Source organism: Callospermophilus lateralis, chromosome 11, assembly GCF_048772815.1.
Source record: "Callospermophilus lateralis isolate mCalLat2 chromosome 11, mCalLat2.hap1, whole genome shotgun sequence".
Lineage (NCBI taxonomy): Eukaryota > Metazoa > Chordata > Mammalia > Rodentia > Sciuridae > Callospermophilus > Callospermophilus lateralis.
In genome coordinates, this window is record NC_135315.1 from 19,616,290 (window position 1) to 19,634,714 (window position 18,425).

General features: G+C 39.8%; 2 protein-coding genes across 3 annotated transcripts; one reads left to right on the top strand and one right to left on the bottom strand.

Moving 5' to 3' along the window:
- Positions 1-2,392: 2,392 nt before the first annotated feature.
- Positions 2,393-5,595, bottom strand: LOC143410025 (exonuclease V-like). The gene is made up of 2 exons (XM_076870697.1): positions 5,533-5,595; positions 2,393-2,980 (listed from the first exon to the last, which is right to left on the bottom strand). The coding sequence occupies exons 1-2, from the start codon at positions 5,593-5,595 to the stop codon at positions 2,393-2,395; spliced, it is 651 nt and encodes a 216-aa protein (XP_076726812.1).
- Positions 5,351-18,374, top strand: Becn1 (beclin 1). 2 transcript variants are annotated; one of them, XM_076870173.2, is made up of 12 exons: positions 5,351-5,477; positions 5,737-5,865; positions 9,489-9,556; positions 10,845-10,903; positions 11,859-11,949; positions 12,056-12,192; positions 12,337-12,531; positions 13,636-13,782; positions 15,018-15,167; positions 16,210-16,270; positions 16,717-16,859; positions 17,580-18,374. In XM_076870173.2, the coding sequence occupies exons 2-12, from the start codon at positions 5,739-5,741 to the stop codon at positions 17,746-17,748; spliced, it is 1,347 nt and encodes a 448-aa protein (XP_076726288.1). In that variant the 5' UTR covers positions 5,351-5,477; positions 5,737-5,738; the 3' UTR covers positions 17,749-18,374. The 2 variants fall into 2 exon arrangements, with proteins under 2 accessions (XP_076726288.1, XP_076726289.1); XM_076870174.2 differs by lacking the exon at positions 5,351-5,477 and adding an exon at positions 6,244-6,298 and having other exon boundaries at positions 5,845-5,865.
- The last annotated feature ends 51 nt before the right edge of the window (positions 18,375-18,425 follow it).

The following is an 18,425-nucleotide window of genomic DNA, read 5'->3' on the forward strand; positions in this document are numbered from 1 at the left end:
ATTCATAATAGCCCCAAAGTGAAAACAACACAAATATCTATCAACTAAGGAGTGGATAAATAAAATATGGTCTGCCACACAATTGAACATTATTTGGACATAAAAAGGAATAAGTGCTGATAAATGGTACAACATGGATGAATTTTGAAAAAGTTATTCTAAATAAAACTAGACACAAGACACTATTAATTGTAAGATTTTTGTCTTTATGAAATGTCTACAAAAAAGACAAAATCTATAGAGACAGAAAGTAGAGTAGGAGTTGCCTAGAACTGAGTGATCTGGAACAAAATGGGGAGTAACTGTTAACATGTCTGAGGTCTTTTGAGAGGAAAATGAAAATGTCCTAAAACTGATGGTTACGATGGTTGCACAACTCCATGAATATACTAAAAATCTTTCAAGTCAGGTGTAGTAGTGCAGGCCTGTAGTCCCAATGTCTTTGGAGACTGAGGCAAGAGAATCAGGGCCAGGCTCTGCAACTTAGTGAGACCCTGTCTCAAAAAAATAAAAAGGACTGGGTATGTAGCTCAGAGGTAAAGTACCCCTGGGTTCAATCCCCAGTACTGTAAAAACAAAAACAATAAACATTCAAGTATACACTCTGAATGAGTGAATTGTATATTATGTGAATTATATCTTAGTAAAGCTAGTTAAAGGAAGTTAAAGGGAAATTTATTTTTATTAACATAATTGTCACACAAAACAAGTGGAAAAGGACAGACAAAAAGACCATATATATCATATATCATATGATTATATGATATATATATTATATCATATATCATATCATATATCATATGATTCCATTGCAAGGAAATGTTTGAAAAAGGCAAATTTATTTATTTTTTAACTTTATTTAGTTGTAGATGAACACACAGTATCTTTATTTATTTTTATGTGGTGCTGAGTATTGAACTCAGTGCCTCCCTCCCACTTAGGAGGCAAGCACTTTACCTGAGCTACAGCCTCAGCCCCTGAAAAAGGCAAATTTATAGGGATAGAAAGTAAATTAGAGGTGGCCTCAGGCTGGAGTAAGAATGAGGATTACCTATAAATTTCCCAGAGAGTGTCAGGAAGTATTCTAAAATTGGATTTTAGTAATAGTAGCACAACTCAGTAAAGTTATTAGAGATCATTAAACTTTACAGTTAAAATGGGTGACTTTAAAAAGTTCCTTTGGTTGAGACCCAGACTCATTCGCAAAGAAAGCCATATCCTTTCTCTCCTCTCCTTGCTCATCCTCTAGCCATACCGGTCTCTTCACTATTCCTCAATCAGACACCCTTTGTCCTTAGGGCCTTTGCTCTTGCTGTTCTCTTGACCTAGAATGCTCTTCCTTCAGATATATACAGAATTTCTTCCTCATTGTATTCGAGTCTTCATTTAAATCTCTTTCTTCATGAGACTTTCCTTGAACACCTTCCTAAAATCATACGCCTGCCTCAACCTACACACATTCTTAAATTTCCTTTCCCTAGTTTATTTTTCTCCTTAGTAATTTTCTTTTTTATTTTATTTTGAGACAGAGTCTTGCTAAGTTGCTTAGGGCCTGGCTAATTTGCAGAGGCTGGCCTTGAACTTGGAATCTTCCTTCTCAGCCTCCCCAGTTGCTGGGATTACAGGCATGTGCCACCATGCCTGGCTCTTAGTAATTTTAATTATATGACAACATACTGTATTTATTTATTTTATTTGTAGTTTTTCTTTCCCAGTAGGACAAAGCTCTGAATGTATTGATAGTTGTCTGTTGTTAGTTGTTGTATATTCAATGCCTAGAACAATTCTTAGCACATAGTAAGCCCTTAATAAGTGTATTGAGTGAATAAACAATATTTCATAGACTTCTTTCCATATAAGTTTACTTCATTCTTGGTCTGGGGTTGTGGCTCAGTGGTAGAGCCCTCACCTAGCATGTGTGAGGTCCTGGGTTCGATCCTCAACACCACATAAAAATAAATAAATAAACAAAATAAAGGTATTGTGTCTAACCAAAAAATAAATATTAAAAAGAAAAAAGTTTACTTCGTTCTTTTTAATGGCTACATAGTTTCTTCTCCTTCTTCTTCTTTTTTTTGGACAGTATTTCCATTTATTTTACAATGTAAAATATAGAACTTTGAGAAAAAAATAAGATTTATTAGAACCTAAAGAGTTTTCTTAGGAAAGCAATGCTTGCTGAAGGTATTGCCTTTGCTCCAGCCATGATAAGCATCTTTACTCTTGTCAAAGCTCAGAGACAGTGTAACTCCAGATCTCTCCTACTCAGCTGTGAACCTTGGTCCTGGACTGAATGTGATTAGAGATTGTAGAAATATTAAAAAATAAGAACAATATCCATGAAAGCCATGCTCAGAAGCCAGTCTTCTTTTCTTCAGGAAAACATTTTTTTCTATTCATTTGGCTTTTTTTTGGTTTGAGGTTCCAGTGTGGAGCTGAGCACTCCACTGCCCTTCCTCCACTCACAAATGTCTGCATAGTTGCATGTACTGCACTTCCAAGCCTCTTCCACATCAACCCCTTGAAGCTCTTGGTGGCCCATCCAGTAAGCCATATAATGCTGTACCTTATCTCTCGTCTCCTTCTCTTCAAAGGCTTCAATCTCTGTACCTAATGCAGTGGCAGTCTCTTGATGGATATATTCAATCTTTAGAATATCAATAACTGGGAGGTCAGATAGTGTGAGAGACAAGAAGACCAGTTCCATGAGGTCATCCAAAGACTTCACAGAAAAGCCTCCCTGCCAGGCATGCTGCAGCACTGAAGGCCCCAGTGGCTTGTCTGGACACAATTTTGTGTGGTGGATTAGGATCTCAGGGGTTACTTTGCCTTGCACCATGGCATCAAAGATAAATTTGTATAGCCTAACTTGAAAACAGTCTTTCTTTTTCTGAGCTTCCAGAGGGAGTATGGGGCGCTTACATGTCTTGAGTTCAGCCAGATCCAGTTCCCCTTTGGCTGTATAATGGCTGCATAGTTTCTACTGAATTAATAATTCCACAATTTGTTTGAACAATTCTTTATTACTGAAGGACATTCAGTAGTGAAATTTCTTGTATAATGAGTCAGCCCTTCAACTTAGGAGTCGACCAACCACTGATTTAAAATATTTTTTCAATTGCACCTGTACTGAACATATACAGACTTTTCCCTTATCACTATTCACTATCTAGTATAACAACTGTTTACATAGCACTTACTTGTATTAGGTATTGTAAGTATTCTAGAGATGATTTAACAAATACAGGGGGATGTGCATAGATTATAAGCAAATACTATGCCACGTTATATAAGGGACTTGAGCATCCATAGATTTTGGTATGTGAAGGGGATATTGGAATCAATTCCCTGCAACACTAAGGGACAACTATATATATTTGGGCACTCATCTATTCATTAAAAAAAAATTCCTAGAAAGAGATTTTGTGAGTCAAAGACTATGAACAAAATTTCAATAAATATTCCCAAATGGATCTCCAAAAAGATTACACTAATTTACACTCCTAGTCAATATTATTCAAGAGTTCCTCAATCTGTCATCCACACTAGATGTTATCAACTGGTTTAGTCTTTACCAATCTCATTAGAAATGTTAGCTCACCTATAATTTAATTTTCATCAATTTAGTTAAAAGTGAAATGAGATATATATATATATATATATATATATATATATATATATATTTTTTTTTTTTTTTTTTTTTTTTTTTTTAATATTTATTTTTTAGTTTTCGGCGGACACAACATCTTTGTTTGTATGTGGTGCTGAGGATCGAACCCGGGCCTCACGCACGCCAGGCGAGTGCGCTACCGCTTGAGCCACATCCCCAGCCCGAGATATATTTTTAATCAAACATTTGTATTTCTTTTTTTTTTAAAAAAAGATTTTTTTAAGAGAGAGAGGGAGAGTGAGTTTTATTTTAGTATTTATTTTTTAGTTTTCGGCAGACACAACATCTTTGTTTGTATGTGGTGCTAAGGCTCCAACCCGGACCGCACGCATGCCAGGCGAGCGCGCTACCACTTGAGCCACGCGCTACCACTTGAGCCACATCCCCAGCCCAAACATTTGTACTTCTATGAGTTGCTTTTATTGGTATTTTAATTGATAGATCAGAGTTCTGGATATTAGGGAAAATCACCTTCTATCTTATAAGTTCCAACTATTTTTCACATTTTTCTTCCATAAATTTTATTTTCAATGCCTCAGATAGTTGGTCAACTTTTAATTTTCAAGGAGTGAAATAAATATTTTCCTTTTTGGATTCTGATTTCATACCATGCTTAAACAGACCTTTCCTATTCCAAGATTTTATATATATATTTTTTTCCACTCATGCTTTCACTCTCATGCTTTCACTTGATGCCCTTAAACTTTTTCTTTCTTTTCTCCTTTTTTTTTAAAAAAGAGAGAGAGAGAGAGAGAGAGAATTTTTAGTATTTATTGTTTAGTTTTTGGCAGACACAACATCTTTGTTTGTATGTGGTGCTGAGGATCAAACCCCGGCCCCACGCGTGCCAGGCGAGCGCGCTACCGCTTGAGCCACATCCCCAGCCACTATTTCTTTTTCTTTACTTTCTTTTTTTTTTTTTTTTTAATTGTAAGTGATGCTGGGATTGAACTCAGGACCTCCTGTATGCTACAAAGCACAAACTCTATCACTGACCTACACCCCCAACCCCAAATATTTATTCTTCATTAAAATTTGTAGTAAATTTGAAATTTATTTTGGTGTAAACAGTACAATAGAAGATTCAGATCCTGCCTGGATCCCAACTGGCCAGACTTAGCCACAGGCCTGCATAAGAAATAAGCTAACTATGTGAAAGGTTACATTAATTTCATGCAATTGCATTAACTAAAAGTTGCATTAATTTCATGCAATTCTATCAAACAGGAAGACATTGCTTATTTCCTGCATGGGCAAGCAATGGTTTCCAATAGGCCGGATCCAGGCACGTCCCGTCACTTGGCTACTAGTACAACTCCACTCGTTTATTAAATAGTTCATTCCTCACTGATTCTAAATACCACTTTTATCACATAATTCCCCGTATATTTGATCTAAATTTGAACTCATTGATCCATCTATTCCTGCATCAAGACAAAATATTTTAATTTTTCTGTTTTGTCTGAATGAACGTGGGAGTGACAAGTCTTTAGAGAATAGAATGAGAAAACAGTAGACCCTCCTCATTCTCTTCAACCCAGGGTTTCCCTTCCCCTGAGTCCTAGTTACACCTGCCTCTTCCTGGCTCAGCCTTTGGAAGCCGCAGCCGGGAGGCTAAGTCTGCGAACCAGGACCTTCCACGGTCCTGGCGTCACATCCGGTCTCTAGCGGAAGTCTTCTGCTGGCGGACCAGGAAGTAGCTGCAGACTGGGCGATGGGGGTTCAGGAGGCCTTGCTCTGGACGGGACCCGATTCTACTGTGCCCCCGCGGTAGAGCAGACCTGGGCGGCAGGCTCCGGGTCCCGAGGTGAAGAGCTGTGGGGATGACTTGGGACCTTAGAGAGGAGCCTGAGAACCCTTACGGCCTCTTTCCTGATCCTGGCCTCTAAATTGCCTTTGCCAGGCTGCCCCAGAAGCAGGTCCATTTGATATACCGCTCCTCAGAGAACGGCGCGGACCAGGATTTTACCCCCTCATCACCGTCACCAAGGCTGAGGGTAGCCCCGGGCTGGAGGTTCAAGGGCGCCGATTCTGCCTTAACAACAATCTCCTCTCCACCGCCGCAGGGATGGAGGGATCTAAGACGTCTAGCAGCACCATGCAGGTGAGCTTCGTGTGCCAGCGCTGCAGCCAGCCTCTGAAACTGGACACGAGCTTCAAGATCCTGGACCGTGTTACCATCCAAGAGCTCACAGGTCAGCAAGACCGTGGAAAGAGGGTGGTCAAGAACGTGAAAAGTGGGCAACTTTGGAGACATAGGTCTTGTGGTGACAATCTGTAGACTGCCTTAGTCTCGCCACGTGAATCTAGGAAAGTCACATCATCTCTCATCTCTCTGGCTCCCTGTTTTCTCATCGGGAACATAAAAGAGTTCTGACGTTGTGTGCTTTCTGAAACAAAACAAAGGTCCTTATTTTTCTGCTCCTGCTGTCTCAGAGTAAAGGAATATGTATATATAATAATAAATGGCATTTGTTGAGTACTTACTCTACATCTAGTGCATTACATGTATTACTTCACTTATTCCCTTCTGCAACCCTGTGGAGAAGTACCATCATTGCATCATTTTACAGGTGAAGAACTGAGGCTTAGAGAGGTTAAAGTGACTTCCCCGAAGTCCAACACCTGGTAAGTGGATAAATAGAGACTCAAAGTCCCAAAAAGCGAGATGAAGTTAGAGGAGACTGAGTAGGCAGTTTAAGCTCATGGGCCCGGAGTCACACTGCTTGTGTTTCAATCCTGGCTGTCATGCACTGAAAGACTGTTGCAGGTTTTTTTCCACTAGTACTGGAGATTGAACCCAGAGGCACTTTACCACTGAGCTACATCTCCAGCCCTTTTTCTTTTAAGAGGGTCTCAGTAAATTATCTAGGCTGGCTTGGAACTTGCAGTCCTCAACTTCCCCAGTTTGGGATTACAGGCATGTGCCACTGTGCCTGACTTTACAAGTTATTTTACTTGTCTAAACCTTGGGCTTTTTTTTTATCTTTAAAATGTAAAACAGCCTCATAAGTTAGTTGTAAAGATCATACATGACAAAGCACATAAGTACTTAGGAATATGCAAAGCAAGTAGTACTCAATAAATGTTAGATATTATTATTACCTCATTTCTCTATTTTGCCAAGTTTTCCTGACTGGGCTCAAACTTGTGATCTTCCTCCCTCAGCCTAGGAGGAGCTGAGGAGCTGAGTCTCAGTAACTACAGGCTTGAGACACTGGACCCTGATTTATACCTCCTCTCACCTCCCATCTGTCTCTTAATATGTTTTTAACACTTTTTAAAAGTTTAATTGTGTGTTGAAATGTACAAATCTTAGCTCTGTGTGTTTGTAAGAGTATGTTGGGTACTAAAGATTCTACTGAAAACCTCTAGCATGCTAGGCAAGCATATTACCACTGAGTTTCACCCTCAGCCTCCAACTTTTTAAAATTTGGTTCTAGAGATTAAATCCAGAGGCACTTGACCACTAAGCTACATTCCCAGTCCTTTCTATTTTTTATTTTGAGACAGATTCTTACTAAGTTGTTGAGAGTCTCACTAGGTTTCCAAGCTGGCCTTGAATTTGTAATCCATCTGCCTCAGCCTCCCAAATCACTGGTATTATAGGCAAGTACCATCATACCCGGCTTCCCAGCCCTTTTAATATTTTATTTTGAGACAAGGTCTCATTAAATTACGCAGACTAGCCTCAGTCTTCCTATCCTCCCTCCTCCCAAGTAGCTGGATTTATAAACATGGACCACCAAGCCTGGTTGTTTTATTTTGGTGTTTTTTTTATTGTTATTGGGTTTTTTTGGTGTTTGTATGTGTATGTATATGTGTGTGAGTGTGTGTGTGTGTGTTGCTGGGAATTGAATCCGGGGCCTTGTTCATGCAAGGCAAGCACTCTACGAACTGAACTATATCCCCAGCCCTATTGTTTTTTTTTTGATTATGGGGATCAAACCCAGATCTAATGCATTGTATGTTTTACCACTGAGCTATACCTCCAGCATCTACATTTTTATTTATTTATTTATTTATTTATTAGTTATAGATGAACATAATACCTTTATTTTATTTATTTATTTTTACATGGTGCTGAGGATCGAACCCAGTGCTAGGCAAGCCTCACATGTGCTAGACAAGTGTTCTACCACTGAGCTACAGCCCTTTACCTACATTTTTTTTTTCAAAACATGGTGTCATTTTTTTAAATACCTTTATTTTGTTTGTTTGTTTGTTTATTTATTTTATTTATTTTTATGTGGTGTTCAGTATTGAACCCAGTGCCTCATGTGTGCTAGGAAAAAGCACTCTACCACTGAGCCATAACCCCAGCCCCCTTTACTTACATTTTTTAATTGATATATTTATGTGGTGCCATGTGTTGTTTCAGTGTGTGTGTGTGTGTGTGTGTGTGTATATATATATATATATATATATATATATATATATATATACTGTAATGTTCAAATCAGGAAAAGCATGTCTGTCTTTATCAATGTTTATCATTTTTTTAAACATTTATTTTTTAGTTGTAGGTGGACACAGTACCTTTATTTTATTTTTGTGTAGTACTGAGGATTGAACCCAGTGCCTCACACATGCTAGGCAAGTGCTCTACCTCCGAGCCACAACCCCAGTCCAATATTTATCATTTTTTGTGGCAAAAATATTCAAAATTGTTTCTTCTAACTTTTTTGAGATATAAAGTACATTATTGTTATCTACCATCACTGCACTGTGTGATAGAACCCCAGGACTTATTTCTCCTATCTAACTGTAACTTAGTTCCTATTGGCTAACCCTTCCTCATCTCTCCAACTACCTCCCCTCTACTCTTCCCCAGTCTCTAGTAACCACCATTCTTCTCTCAATTTCTATGGAATCAAATTTTTTAGATACCACACATAAGTGAAAACGTGCAGTATTTGTCTTTCTGTGTCTGGTTATTTCATTTAACATAATGTCCTCCAGTTACCTTCATGTTGTCACAAATAATAGGATTTCATTCTTTTTTTATGACTTAATAGGATTCTGTTGTGTGTATATTAGCTGTACAGTTTTTACAAATGGATACACTTATGTAATTCTGATCATTACCATGTGGAAAGATTTTATCTTCTCAGAAAGTTCCCACATGTTCCTTTGTTTCTTCCTGGTTATTCTAGGGGAAAGGGAATATTACCTTTTTTTTTTTCAGTACTGGGGATTGAACCCAGGGACACTCTACCTCTTCTACCACTGAGCCACATCTCAGCTCTTTTTATTTTTTATTTTGAGACAGGATCTCACTTAGTTGCTGAGGACCTTGATAATTTGCTGAGGCTGGCCTCAAACTTACAGTTCTCTTGCCTCAACCTCCCAAGTTACTGGGATTATAGATGTGTGCCACTGCAGGCAGCAAGGATGTTAACTTTTATGATAGAAAATTTCAAATTGCTATGTATCCATCACCTAGTTTCAACAATTGTCAACACATATTTAATCATGTTTCATCTACAGCCCCATCCATTCCTCCCCACCTTGAATTATCTTGAAGCATATTCCTAACATACAAAAGTTATACATATTTCTGTAAGTATTTTTGAAAAATAAGGACTCTTTTTAAAAAATAATCATGATACCCATTACCCTTTAAAATTTTAACATTTCTTTGATCAGATTTAATGAGGAGATGGGGAAAGACATTCTTCTGTGTGTAAATAGTAACTTTAAGAAAAAATTAAGGGTGGGGGTAATGATGAGGATATTTTAGATTCTTTGCCCATACTTCCCTAATCCCTCCAGCTTTGATAAGACGTTTCTGACTCAGAATTTTCCTTGTTCTTAGCTCCATTACTTGCCACAGCCCAGGCAAAACCAGGAGACACCCAGGAGGAAGAGGCTAACTCAGGAGAGGTAACAGATGTGCCTTCTCCCCTGTCTTCCTCATACAATAAATATGCTTAGTGGGAGATTTGATATGAAAGTACAGGCTGGGTTCCTGCAGGGTACTTGTGCTGTAAGAGCTCCCAGACTTTGGGGGTTAACGAAGAGTCTGGTTAACAAGAGATGATATACATGATTAGGCCACTGCAGATCATTGAAGGTATCAAAGTACTCCTAAGGTCATAGGGTTACTGAATAAGGCATCCATTAAAAAGTATGATTAAAAGTTACTAAGGTGATATATAGGTCATTCCAGGGCATTCCTGGTTTGCATCTGTTGTTCTAGTTAGTTTTTCACATCTACTTCTCCCATTCATAAAGGTACCTTGGTTTAGACAGTGAATTATATGATTACCCTAGACAGAAAGGATTATCAGTGTTAGAGAATATTTAATTTTTAAACTCTGACAATGCTGGTGATAATTTGCATTGCCAAAGGCAGATGTTATGAGATTTTTTTTTTTTTTTTTTTAAGTACAAGTCATTTATTTGGAGGCAGATCCCAGGAAACTCTGGTAGGAAGCAAGGATGTGAAATGGGAAGTAAAAGAAACCAAGGAAGGGGATATGGTCAAGCCAGTAACACCTGTGGGTACTTTGAATTCCATCCTGTGAGATGGTGTTAAACACATACCTGAGACTTATCCTGCCTGAGTAACAAGAGGGCTGTAGTGTCCACCCACTGTTATAAGTGTGTGAGGGCAGGCTGACCTCAGGTGGGATGAAGGATTTTAATTCTGGCTAAGACCTTTTGCAGACAGTGCAGGGGCACGGAGGGGACAGATAAAGCTTTCAGCAAAGAGGCACATGGGACTGGCAGTTGAAGTTAGTAGATGTCATATAAGATTTTGATCACATAAGTGGTATGAATATATAAATTATCCACTTTGTCTTTGCTGAGAAATATCATTGCAGTCAGATCTGGCTTTTTCCTTGTACCATGATTTAGGGCATTTTCTCCCCTACTCCTGATTGATAAGTATTGAGAAAATGCAAAATTAACCATAAATAAAGTATAGCATAGCTAGAAAATGCTGCCCCTCCCCAAAAGCTATCAAATGGACATGGGGCTTGTTTTCCTTTCATAGTTCATAAATATAAGGATTAGATAGATAGTAGCCATTTCTTAAGTTTTGTGGTTTTTCTTAAGTCTTGTGGTTATCAATCAAGGATGAAACCAAGTAGTTCAGAGGCTATTTGGGAAATAGACTCCATCTCTAAGTTTCCAGAACTCTAATGCCCACCTGTTTTTTTCCCAGGAGCCATTTATTGAAACTCGCCAGGATGGTGTCTCTCGCAGATTCATCCCCCCTGCCAGGTGCCTACTACTCCTTGGCCCCTCGTTCCTTGCTAGTCAAATTTTAATTAAAAGCAGAAATTGAGTCCTGAGGCTAGGTGATGTAGACAAATCATCACCCAGCCTGTTGGCTCTTCTAAAAAAAAAAATGTATTCCCTTATTCCTGGCCTAGTATTAAGTTTTTCATGAAGCCATTCACACAGTGGGAAGGGATAATAGCTTAAATGTAAAGAATTGAGAAATATTGAAGGAGTGATTGGGCTCTTGAGAAGTTTGAAAATAGCAAATGTGTCAGATATTCAGATCCTTAGTTCTCATTAATACAGCAAGTTAAAGGTTGCTGACAATGAGTGTAATATTTAAAAAAATAGTCATTCTTAATTCTCCTTCCATTTTTACTATAGACACATGTCAGTTTTTTTGTTGTTGGGTTTTTTGGGGGGGTTTGTTTATTTATTTATTTATTTATTTATTTATTTATTTATTTATTTATTTATTTATTTTGGTTTTGGTATTGGGGATTTAACCCAAGGACACTTTACCATTGAGCTGCATCCCCAGCCCTTTTATTTTTACTTATTTATTTGTTTGTTTGTTTATTTATTTATTGAGACAGGGTCTCACTAAGTTGCTTAGGGCCTTGCTAAGTTGCTGAGGCTGGCCTCAAACTTGTGATCCTCCTGCCTCAGCCTCCTGAGTCATTGGGATTACAGGCGTGCACCACCATGCCTGGCCATATATCAGTTTTTGGTGCTCCCTCTCCTTCCTTAGTCCATCCAGGCCAACCTTTTGCTGTGGAAGACCAATATGACCTTCTCTTGGGAGAGAGGTGCCCTTGGGAGGTGAGGCTAGGAATGGATGTGTGCCTTGAGGCCCCTCACCTGGTGCTTGAGAGTCTCTGCCACTGGCAGCACAGTAGGTGGAGGAGACCTCTCTGCTCCCTCATGTGGCCCATGGGCGGGGGGCTGTCTGCAGGATGATGTCTACAGAAAGTGCTAACAGCTTCACTCTGATCGGGGAGGCATCTGATGGCGGCACTATGGAGAATCTCAGCCGAAGACTAAAGGCAAGTCGGCCTCATTCCAATGTCAAGCAGTTGAACCAATTGGTAGAGGGTGTGGCTGGGCAGGTATTATAGAGGAGACCCTACCCCACCTCTCCAACACTTCCAGGTCACTGGGGACCTTTTTGACATCATGTCGGGCCAGACAGATGTGGATCACCCACTATGTGAAGAATGCACAGATACTCTTTTAGACCAGCTGGATACTCAGCTCAATGTTACTGAAAATGAGTGTCAGAACTACAAGTGAGTGTCTCCAGAGCCAGGGCCCGGCAACTAAGACCTGGGTCTGGAAGGCTATTTATCCCTTAGCCAAGACCTCTGCTGCACTTGGAACACACAGAACAATAGGTTCCTTTGGTAAGTATATTCTGCCTGCATCCTCGGCAGATGCTGTCTGGAAATCCTAGAACAAATGAATGAGGATGACAGTGAACAACTACAGAGAGAGCTGAAGGAGCTGGCACTAGAGGAGGAAAGACTGATCCAGGAGTTGGAAGATGTGGAAAAGAACCGCAAGGTAGTGGCAGAAAATCTGGAGAAGGTCCAGGCTGAGGCTGAGAGACTGGATCAGGAGGAAGCTCAGTGAGTGCTCACCCTGTTCTGTCTTCCTGCCCTCCAGGCACCAGGAGAGGGAAGGGTTCCCAGCTGAATGTGTCTGATTAGTTTTGTAAACTGTAGTTGGCTGTCATTTGGCAGCATGTCTGCTCCAGATCCTGCATGTTGTTTCCAGGCCCTGTTTCTAGAGGATTGTTTGGAAGGTTGTATATGAAGAGTCAGCATGATCAAGTGAAAAGGTGTTGGTTAGAGAGTGCCAGCACCAGGACACTGGTTTTGGTTCTGTCCTGGAGAGAATGGGCCTATTTGGATAATATACTTTGCAGCCATCATCTGGAAAGATGAGCCTATTAGCCTACATTTGTTCCCTCCCAGAGCAAAAGTTTCATGAGTATTGTTTTTTGTTTGTTTGTTTTGTTTTGTTTTGTTTTTTGTGGTACTGGGGCTTGAACCCAGGGTTGCTCTACCATTGAGCTACACTCCCAGCCCTTTAAATTCTGTTTTGAGTCAGGATCTTGCTATGTTGCTGAGACTAGCTTTCAACTTGATCTCCTCCTATCTAAGCCTCCAAGTAGCTGGGATTACAGGCATGTGCCACCATGCCTGGTTCATGGATATTCTTGACCTGAGAGAACCCTCTGTTGAGTGGAGGACATAACAGTGTCTGCACTAAATTTGGGGAAATGAAGGAAAGAGAAAAAAGGTCAATTTTTCACAGTGATATAAAAGTTGCACTGGAAATGGTGTATACTAACTACTTAAAGGATAATAAGTGTAGAAATGAAGTTATAGGGGCCAATTATTGCCAATTCATGAGAGAAGCCCGTCTTAATGCATTCACCTCACTTTTGAAAAAGATTAGAAATATCAGAGTTTTTTGGTCTAGTTCAGAAGAGCCTTTTTTCCTCCACCTTTATGAATATGGGCCAGCTGGAATTTGAGACATTTGTTTTCCTCCTAGGTAAAGGCATGTATGTTCCTCTGAGAGGGATCTATGCCAAATATAGAAAATGCTGTAACTAAATGTAACTGATGTAACTGTAATCATTAGAATAAGTTGTTCAGAGGTGTGATTGGAGAGAAATCAGTCCCCAAACTAACAGTCTTCAATGGCCCCCTTTGCTCTCACAGGTATCAGAGAGAATATAGTGAATTTAAACGACAACAGCTAGAGCTGGATGATGAGCTGAAGAGTGTAGAAAATCAGATGCGGTATGCCCAGATGCAGCTGGACAAGCTGAAGAAAACCAACGTCTTTAATGCTACCTTCCATATCTGGTAATGAGGCTGGAGACATGTCTGGGCAGCACTGCCAACATGGACCTTAGCTGTTGACTATTAAGTTATGGTGTCTGTCTCCCCTAAAAGAGAGACTGTAGATCATCTTCACCCCATCTAAGTTTCTGTCATTCCTTGTGATGGGATAGGCACAATCAAGGGCTTAGAATTCTAGAGCTTGGTGATATCCACTCATCCAAGGAAAGGGAAGGATCTGAGTCTTCCAGCCACCAAGTGAGAACCTGGTCAGCTTCCTGGTAATTTCTTACCCCAAGGTCTTTCATGTATTCATTTCATGTTTTATCCACTTAGCTAGTAACTGTTTTACGTTTTGTAGGGGCTGTACCAGAAAGGCCACAGCAGACAATATGCAGTCTACCTTCAGGTTACTTATAATCTGGTGGAAGGGATGGATAAATAGTAGGCAAGGATAATACAATATGAGTAGGGTGCTGTGGGAACTTTACCCAATTCAGGGAGGCAGCATGAAAATTCCCCCTAGAGATTGATGGTTTAGCTGAGAAGTGAAGAAGATGTCTGCAGAGGGGGAGTTGTTCCTGGCAGAGAGAACATCATGTGCAAAAAAAAATAGGAATGAGGGTGTGATAAATTCAAAGAAATGAAAGGAGCTTATTGTGACTGAAGATTGAGTGTAAAGGGGTGAGCGATCAGATATGAAATTAGAGAGTTACCATTTCCTAAAGGACCTTATAGACCTTAAGGGGTTTGCACTTGATCCAAAAGGCAGAAGGAACAACTGAAGCATTTTAGATGAGGAACTGACATCACTGAATTTTTATTTGTAAGGAGAGCCTTACCTACTATGTGAGAAATGATTTGGGAGAAGTAGGTTAAGGAAATTTGTCAGTAGGAATCTGGACAGGAAAACAGTGGTTGGAGAGAAGAAGACATAAGAGCAGTTGAGTTGGAGATAAGTGGACAGATTTAAGAGATTGAGGAGTTAAGATCAACAGAACTTGATGGGTTTTGCTGGGAGGGAGCTGAGAGAGAGCATTCAATGGTGACACCCAGGTTTTTGCTTTGGCATCTGCGAAGCTAGAAGAAAGTTGATGACTCAAGTTTTGGGCATGTATTTAAAAGGCCAAGTAGAGGTTGGATACATGAATCTGAAGATAGGGAGAGAAATTTATGCTGATTTGGGAGTGAGAGTGGGAAATCTCAGAAATTTTATTAATCCCTGTATTTTCCTTCTACCTTTCTGCCTTCCTCTACAGGCACAGTGGACAATTTGGTACAATTAATAACTTCAGACTGGGTCGTCTGCCCAGTGTTCCTGTGGAATGGAATGAGATTAATGCTGCTTGGGGTCAGACAGTGTTGCTGCTTCACGCCCTGGCCAATAAGATGGGTCTGAAATTTCAGAGGTAAGAAACAGTCCTTCCTTGGGGTGTGGTGTATCTTTGATATAATCTGTATCTCCCACCTGCTACTTCTCTCTACTGTGGCAGGAGCCCTTGCTGCCAGTAGACTGAGAATTTTCTGTGGGTGGAGGCTCTGTCTGCATGAGGTTCTTCCTTTATCACAGGGCTCGTTCCACTGATAGAGCAGTCATCAAGCTAAAGGATGGGAGTAGTGGTCCCCAACTTGTAGTTTCCAGAACCTTAGTGTCCCTCAAGACACTAAGTTTCAGGGGTTTTTGTTGTTTTACGGTACTGGGGATTGATCCCAGGGTCTCATGCATGCTTGGCAAGTGCTCTACCACTGAGTTACAGCTCCAGCACTTTTTATTTTTAAAAATATTTTTTAGTTATAGATGGACACAGTACCTTTATTTTATGTATTCATTTTTATGTGGATTAAACCTAGTGTCTCACACATGCCAGGCAGGTGCTCCATCGCTGAGTCACAACCCCAGCCCCCCTTTTTATTTTATTTTTAAAATTTATTTTTTTTATATTTATTTTTTAGGTGTAGATGGACACAACACAATGCCTTTATTTTTATGTGGTGCTGAGGATCAAACCCGGATCCCGCCCATGCTAGGCGAGTGCTCTACCGCTGAGCCACAATCCCAGCCCCTTTATTTTTTAATGTGAGGCAGAATCTCACTAATTTGCAATCATCCTGCCTCAGCCTCCTGAGTAGCTTGGGTTACAAGCATGTGCCACTGAAACTAGCTCAGTTTTTTCTAAATTCTAAACTAAAACATATATTAGTTCATGAAAGGCCCCCAGATAGTTAAATAATAAATGTAATTTTTTCAGTAAACAAAATCTTTTAAACATGGATCTGTGGGTGTGGGGAACCATTCTCACACGTGACTGGCCGCATGGTGGATATAGGCAGCTTGGAGAGAGGGTTGGGAATAATAAAAGAGTCCTTGGGTAGGATGCAGATCAAAAATCTACAATTTCCCATTACTCTTTAGGAGTCCTGTATCCATCTCTGTCTGCATCTTGATTTTAGGTATCGACTTGTTCCCTATGGAAATCATTCATATCTGGAGTCTCTGACAGACAAATCTAAGGTACTATGGGAGGCCCCTTTTTCACTGGAATAGAGTTCCTGTTCCTCCGAACAAAGTGGTTTAGTTTGATATTGGTATTATTCAGTTTCTTTCTTAAAATGAGATAATCAAAGAGTCAAGGCCTTGTTCAGGCTTAGCTATTTGGGGCTTATAGAGAAAAATTAGGTTTTTAGAACTTGTTGAGAAGGAATTTGGGCAGATCAGAGGAAAATGTATGTACTAGGATGGAGAAGGAGTCACTGTGAGGTAAAGTACATTTCCACTGATGGGAAAGTAGTTCTAGGTGCCTTGTTAATTGTATTTGTTCAAGGTTATGGAAGATACAGCCCAGCCCCAAACTTGTTGCCGGTGGATACAGACAGAATATGACTTGAAAGATTGATAGGACTTAGAACAATCTCTGGTGGCCTTTCTTGGCTTCCATCCAGTTTTCTTTTCTTGGACAGGAGCTGCCATTATATTGTTCTGGGGGTTTGCGGTTTTTCTGGGACAACAAGTTTGACCACGCAATGGTGGCTTTCCTGGACTGTGTGCAGCAATTCAAAGAAGAGGTGGAGAAAGGTGAAACACGATTTTGTCTTCCTTACAGGTCAGTATCCCCCAGTACCGAATGAGCTTATAGTAGGACCCAGCAGAACAGAATTGAGGGACAATCAGAACAGAGGGGAAAATACACAGATGGGGGGAAAGCAAAACATGGTGTGGAAGCATGTGATACTGATGGGCAAGACGGATCCAATACTGCAAGCAAGATAGTGTGACACTTGGTCCTATAGTAATAGAATGTTGTTTTTGGTGGTTTTGGAGATTTTCTTGGCACAAATCTCAAGCCTGATTTCAGGAAGGTTTTTCCTTGAAACCTTTGGAAATATACAGGAACGCTTTGGGTCAGATTTGGAGGAGCCTCGTAATAGGTGGAAACCCTAGTTCAAGAGAGGAAGCTTAAGACACTCCTATCACCCTGAAATAAAGCATTTTTTCTTTTGCTTCCTTCACCCTTTATGAGTTCAGGGATTGCCTAGGAAAACAGTGAAGAGTACTGTAACCCTCACTTACCCCTGCTTCTGGCTTCTCATGTGTTTGGGTGTGTGTCCTGTCCCTGTACTCCACAATGACAATGAGGCTCTTGTGACAGCCTTCTTGATTTTTGGCTTTCAAGCAAATCCAAAATACACTACCATTTCTCGCCAAGAGTTCTTTATTAGATAAGATGACGTGAATGGTCCCATGATCAAATCCCTGTCCATTTGCTTGAACTGACTTAACTCAGATCTCAGTTACTAATGAGTTCTGCTGTGTCCATTTGCAGGATGGATGTGGAAAAAGGCAAGATTGAAGACACAGGAGGCAGTGGTGGCTCCTATTCCATCAAAACCCAGTTTAACTCTGAGGAACAGTGGACAAAAGCTCTCAAATTCATGCTGACAAATCTTAAGTGGGGTCTTGCTTGGGTATCCTCACAGTTTTATAACAAATGACTTTCTTGTTTTCTTAGGATACTTGTCCTAAAGGCTTTAAATTTTGTTTTTGTTTGCAAAAAAAAAAAAAAAGTTTTAAATTTGGAAAATATTAAACAGCACATGTTTACAATACCAAAAGAGAAAAAAGCCACTTTATTTTACAATATCATATGACAGATAATTTCCAGAGCTACAACATGCCATGTATAGCTACCAGCCCTTGTCACAATTTTGCTCCTAATCCCATGCCTTCTCTTCCCTTTATCCCCTGGAAAAAAAAAACTAATTTAAGTTTGCTTTTTTTTTTCTTTGAGTTGAACTGAGACTGATGTGTTTTCACTGGATTTTATCTCTCTCAACTTCCTGCACTTAAAATATGAAATACAAGCTTTTGTCTCCACTGAGACGATGAGATGTTTGAAATACACAGTTGGATAACGTGGGAAAATGACATCTAAGCTTTGCCTGGTCACCATGTGATGTGATCAGAAGCTTGAAATTTAACACTTCTCACTCAGTTCAAGTACTGAATGCCTATTTTGCTCTGTGTTAAGAATAACGTTATGAAATGGTGTTTGATACTGTTTGAGACATTATGGAGAAATTTATTTGTAATAAAATTTTGCTATAGTCTAATAACTGTCCAGAGGTGTACTGTTGAGTTTTTTCTTTAACTAAAATAGAGTACTTTGTAT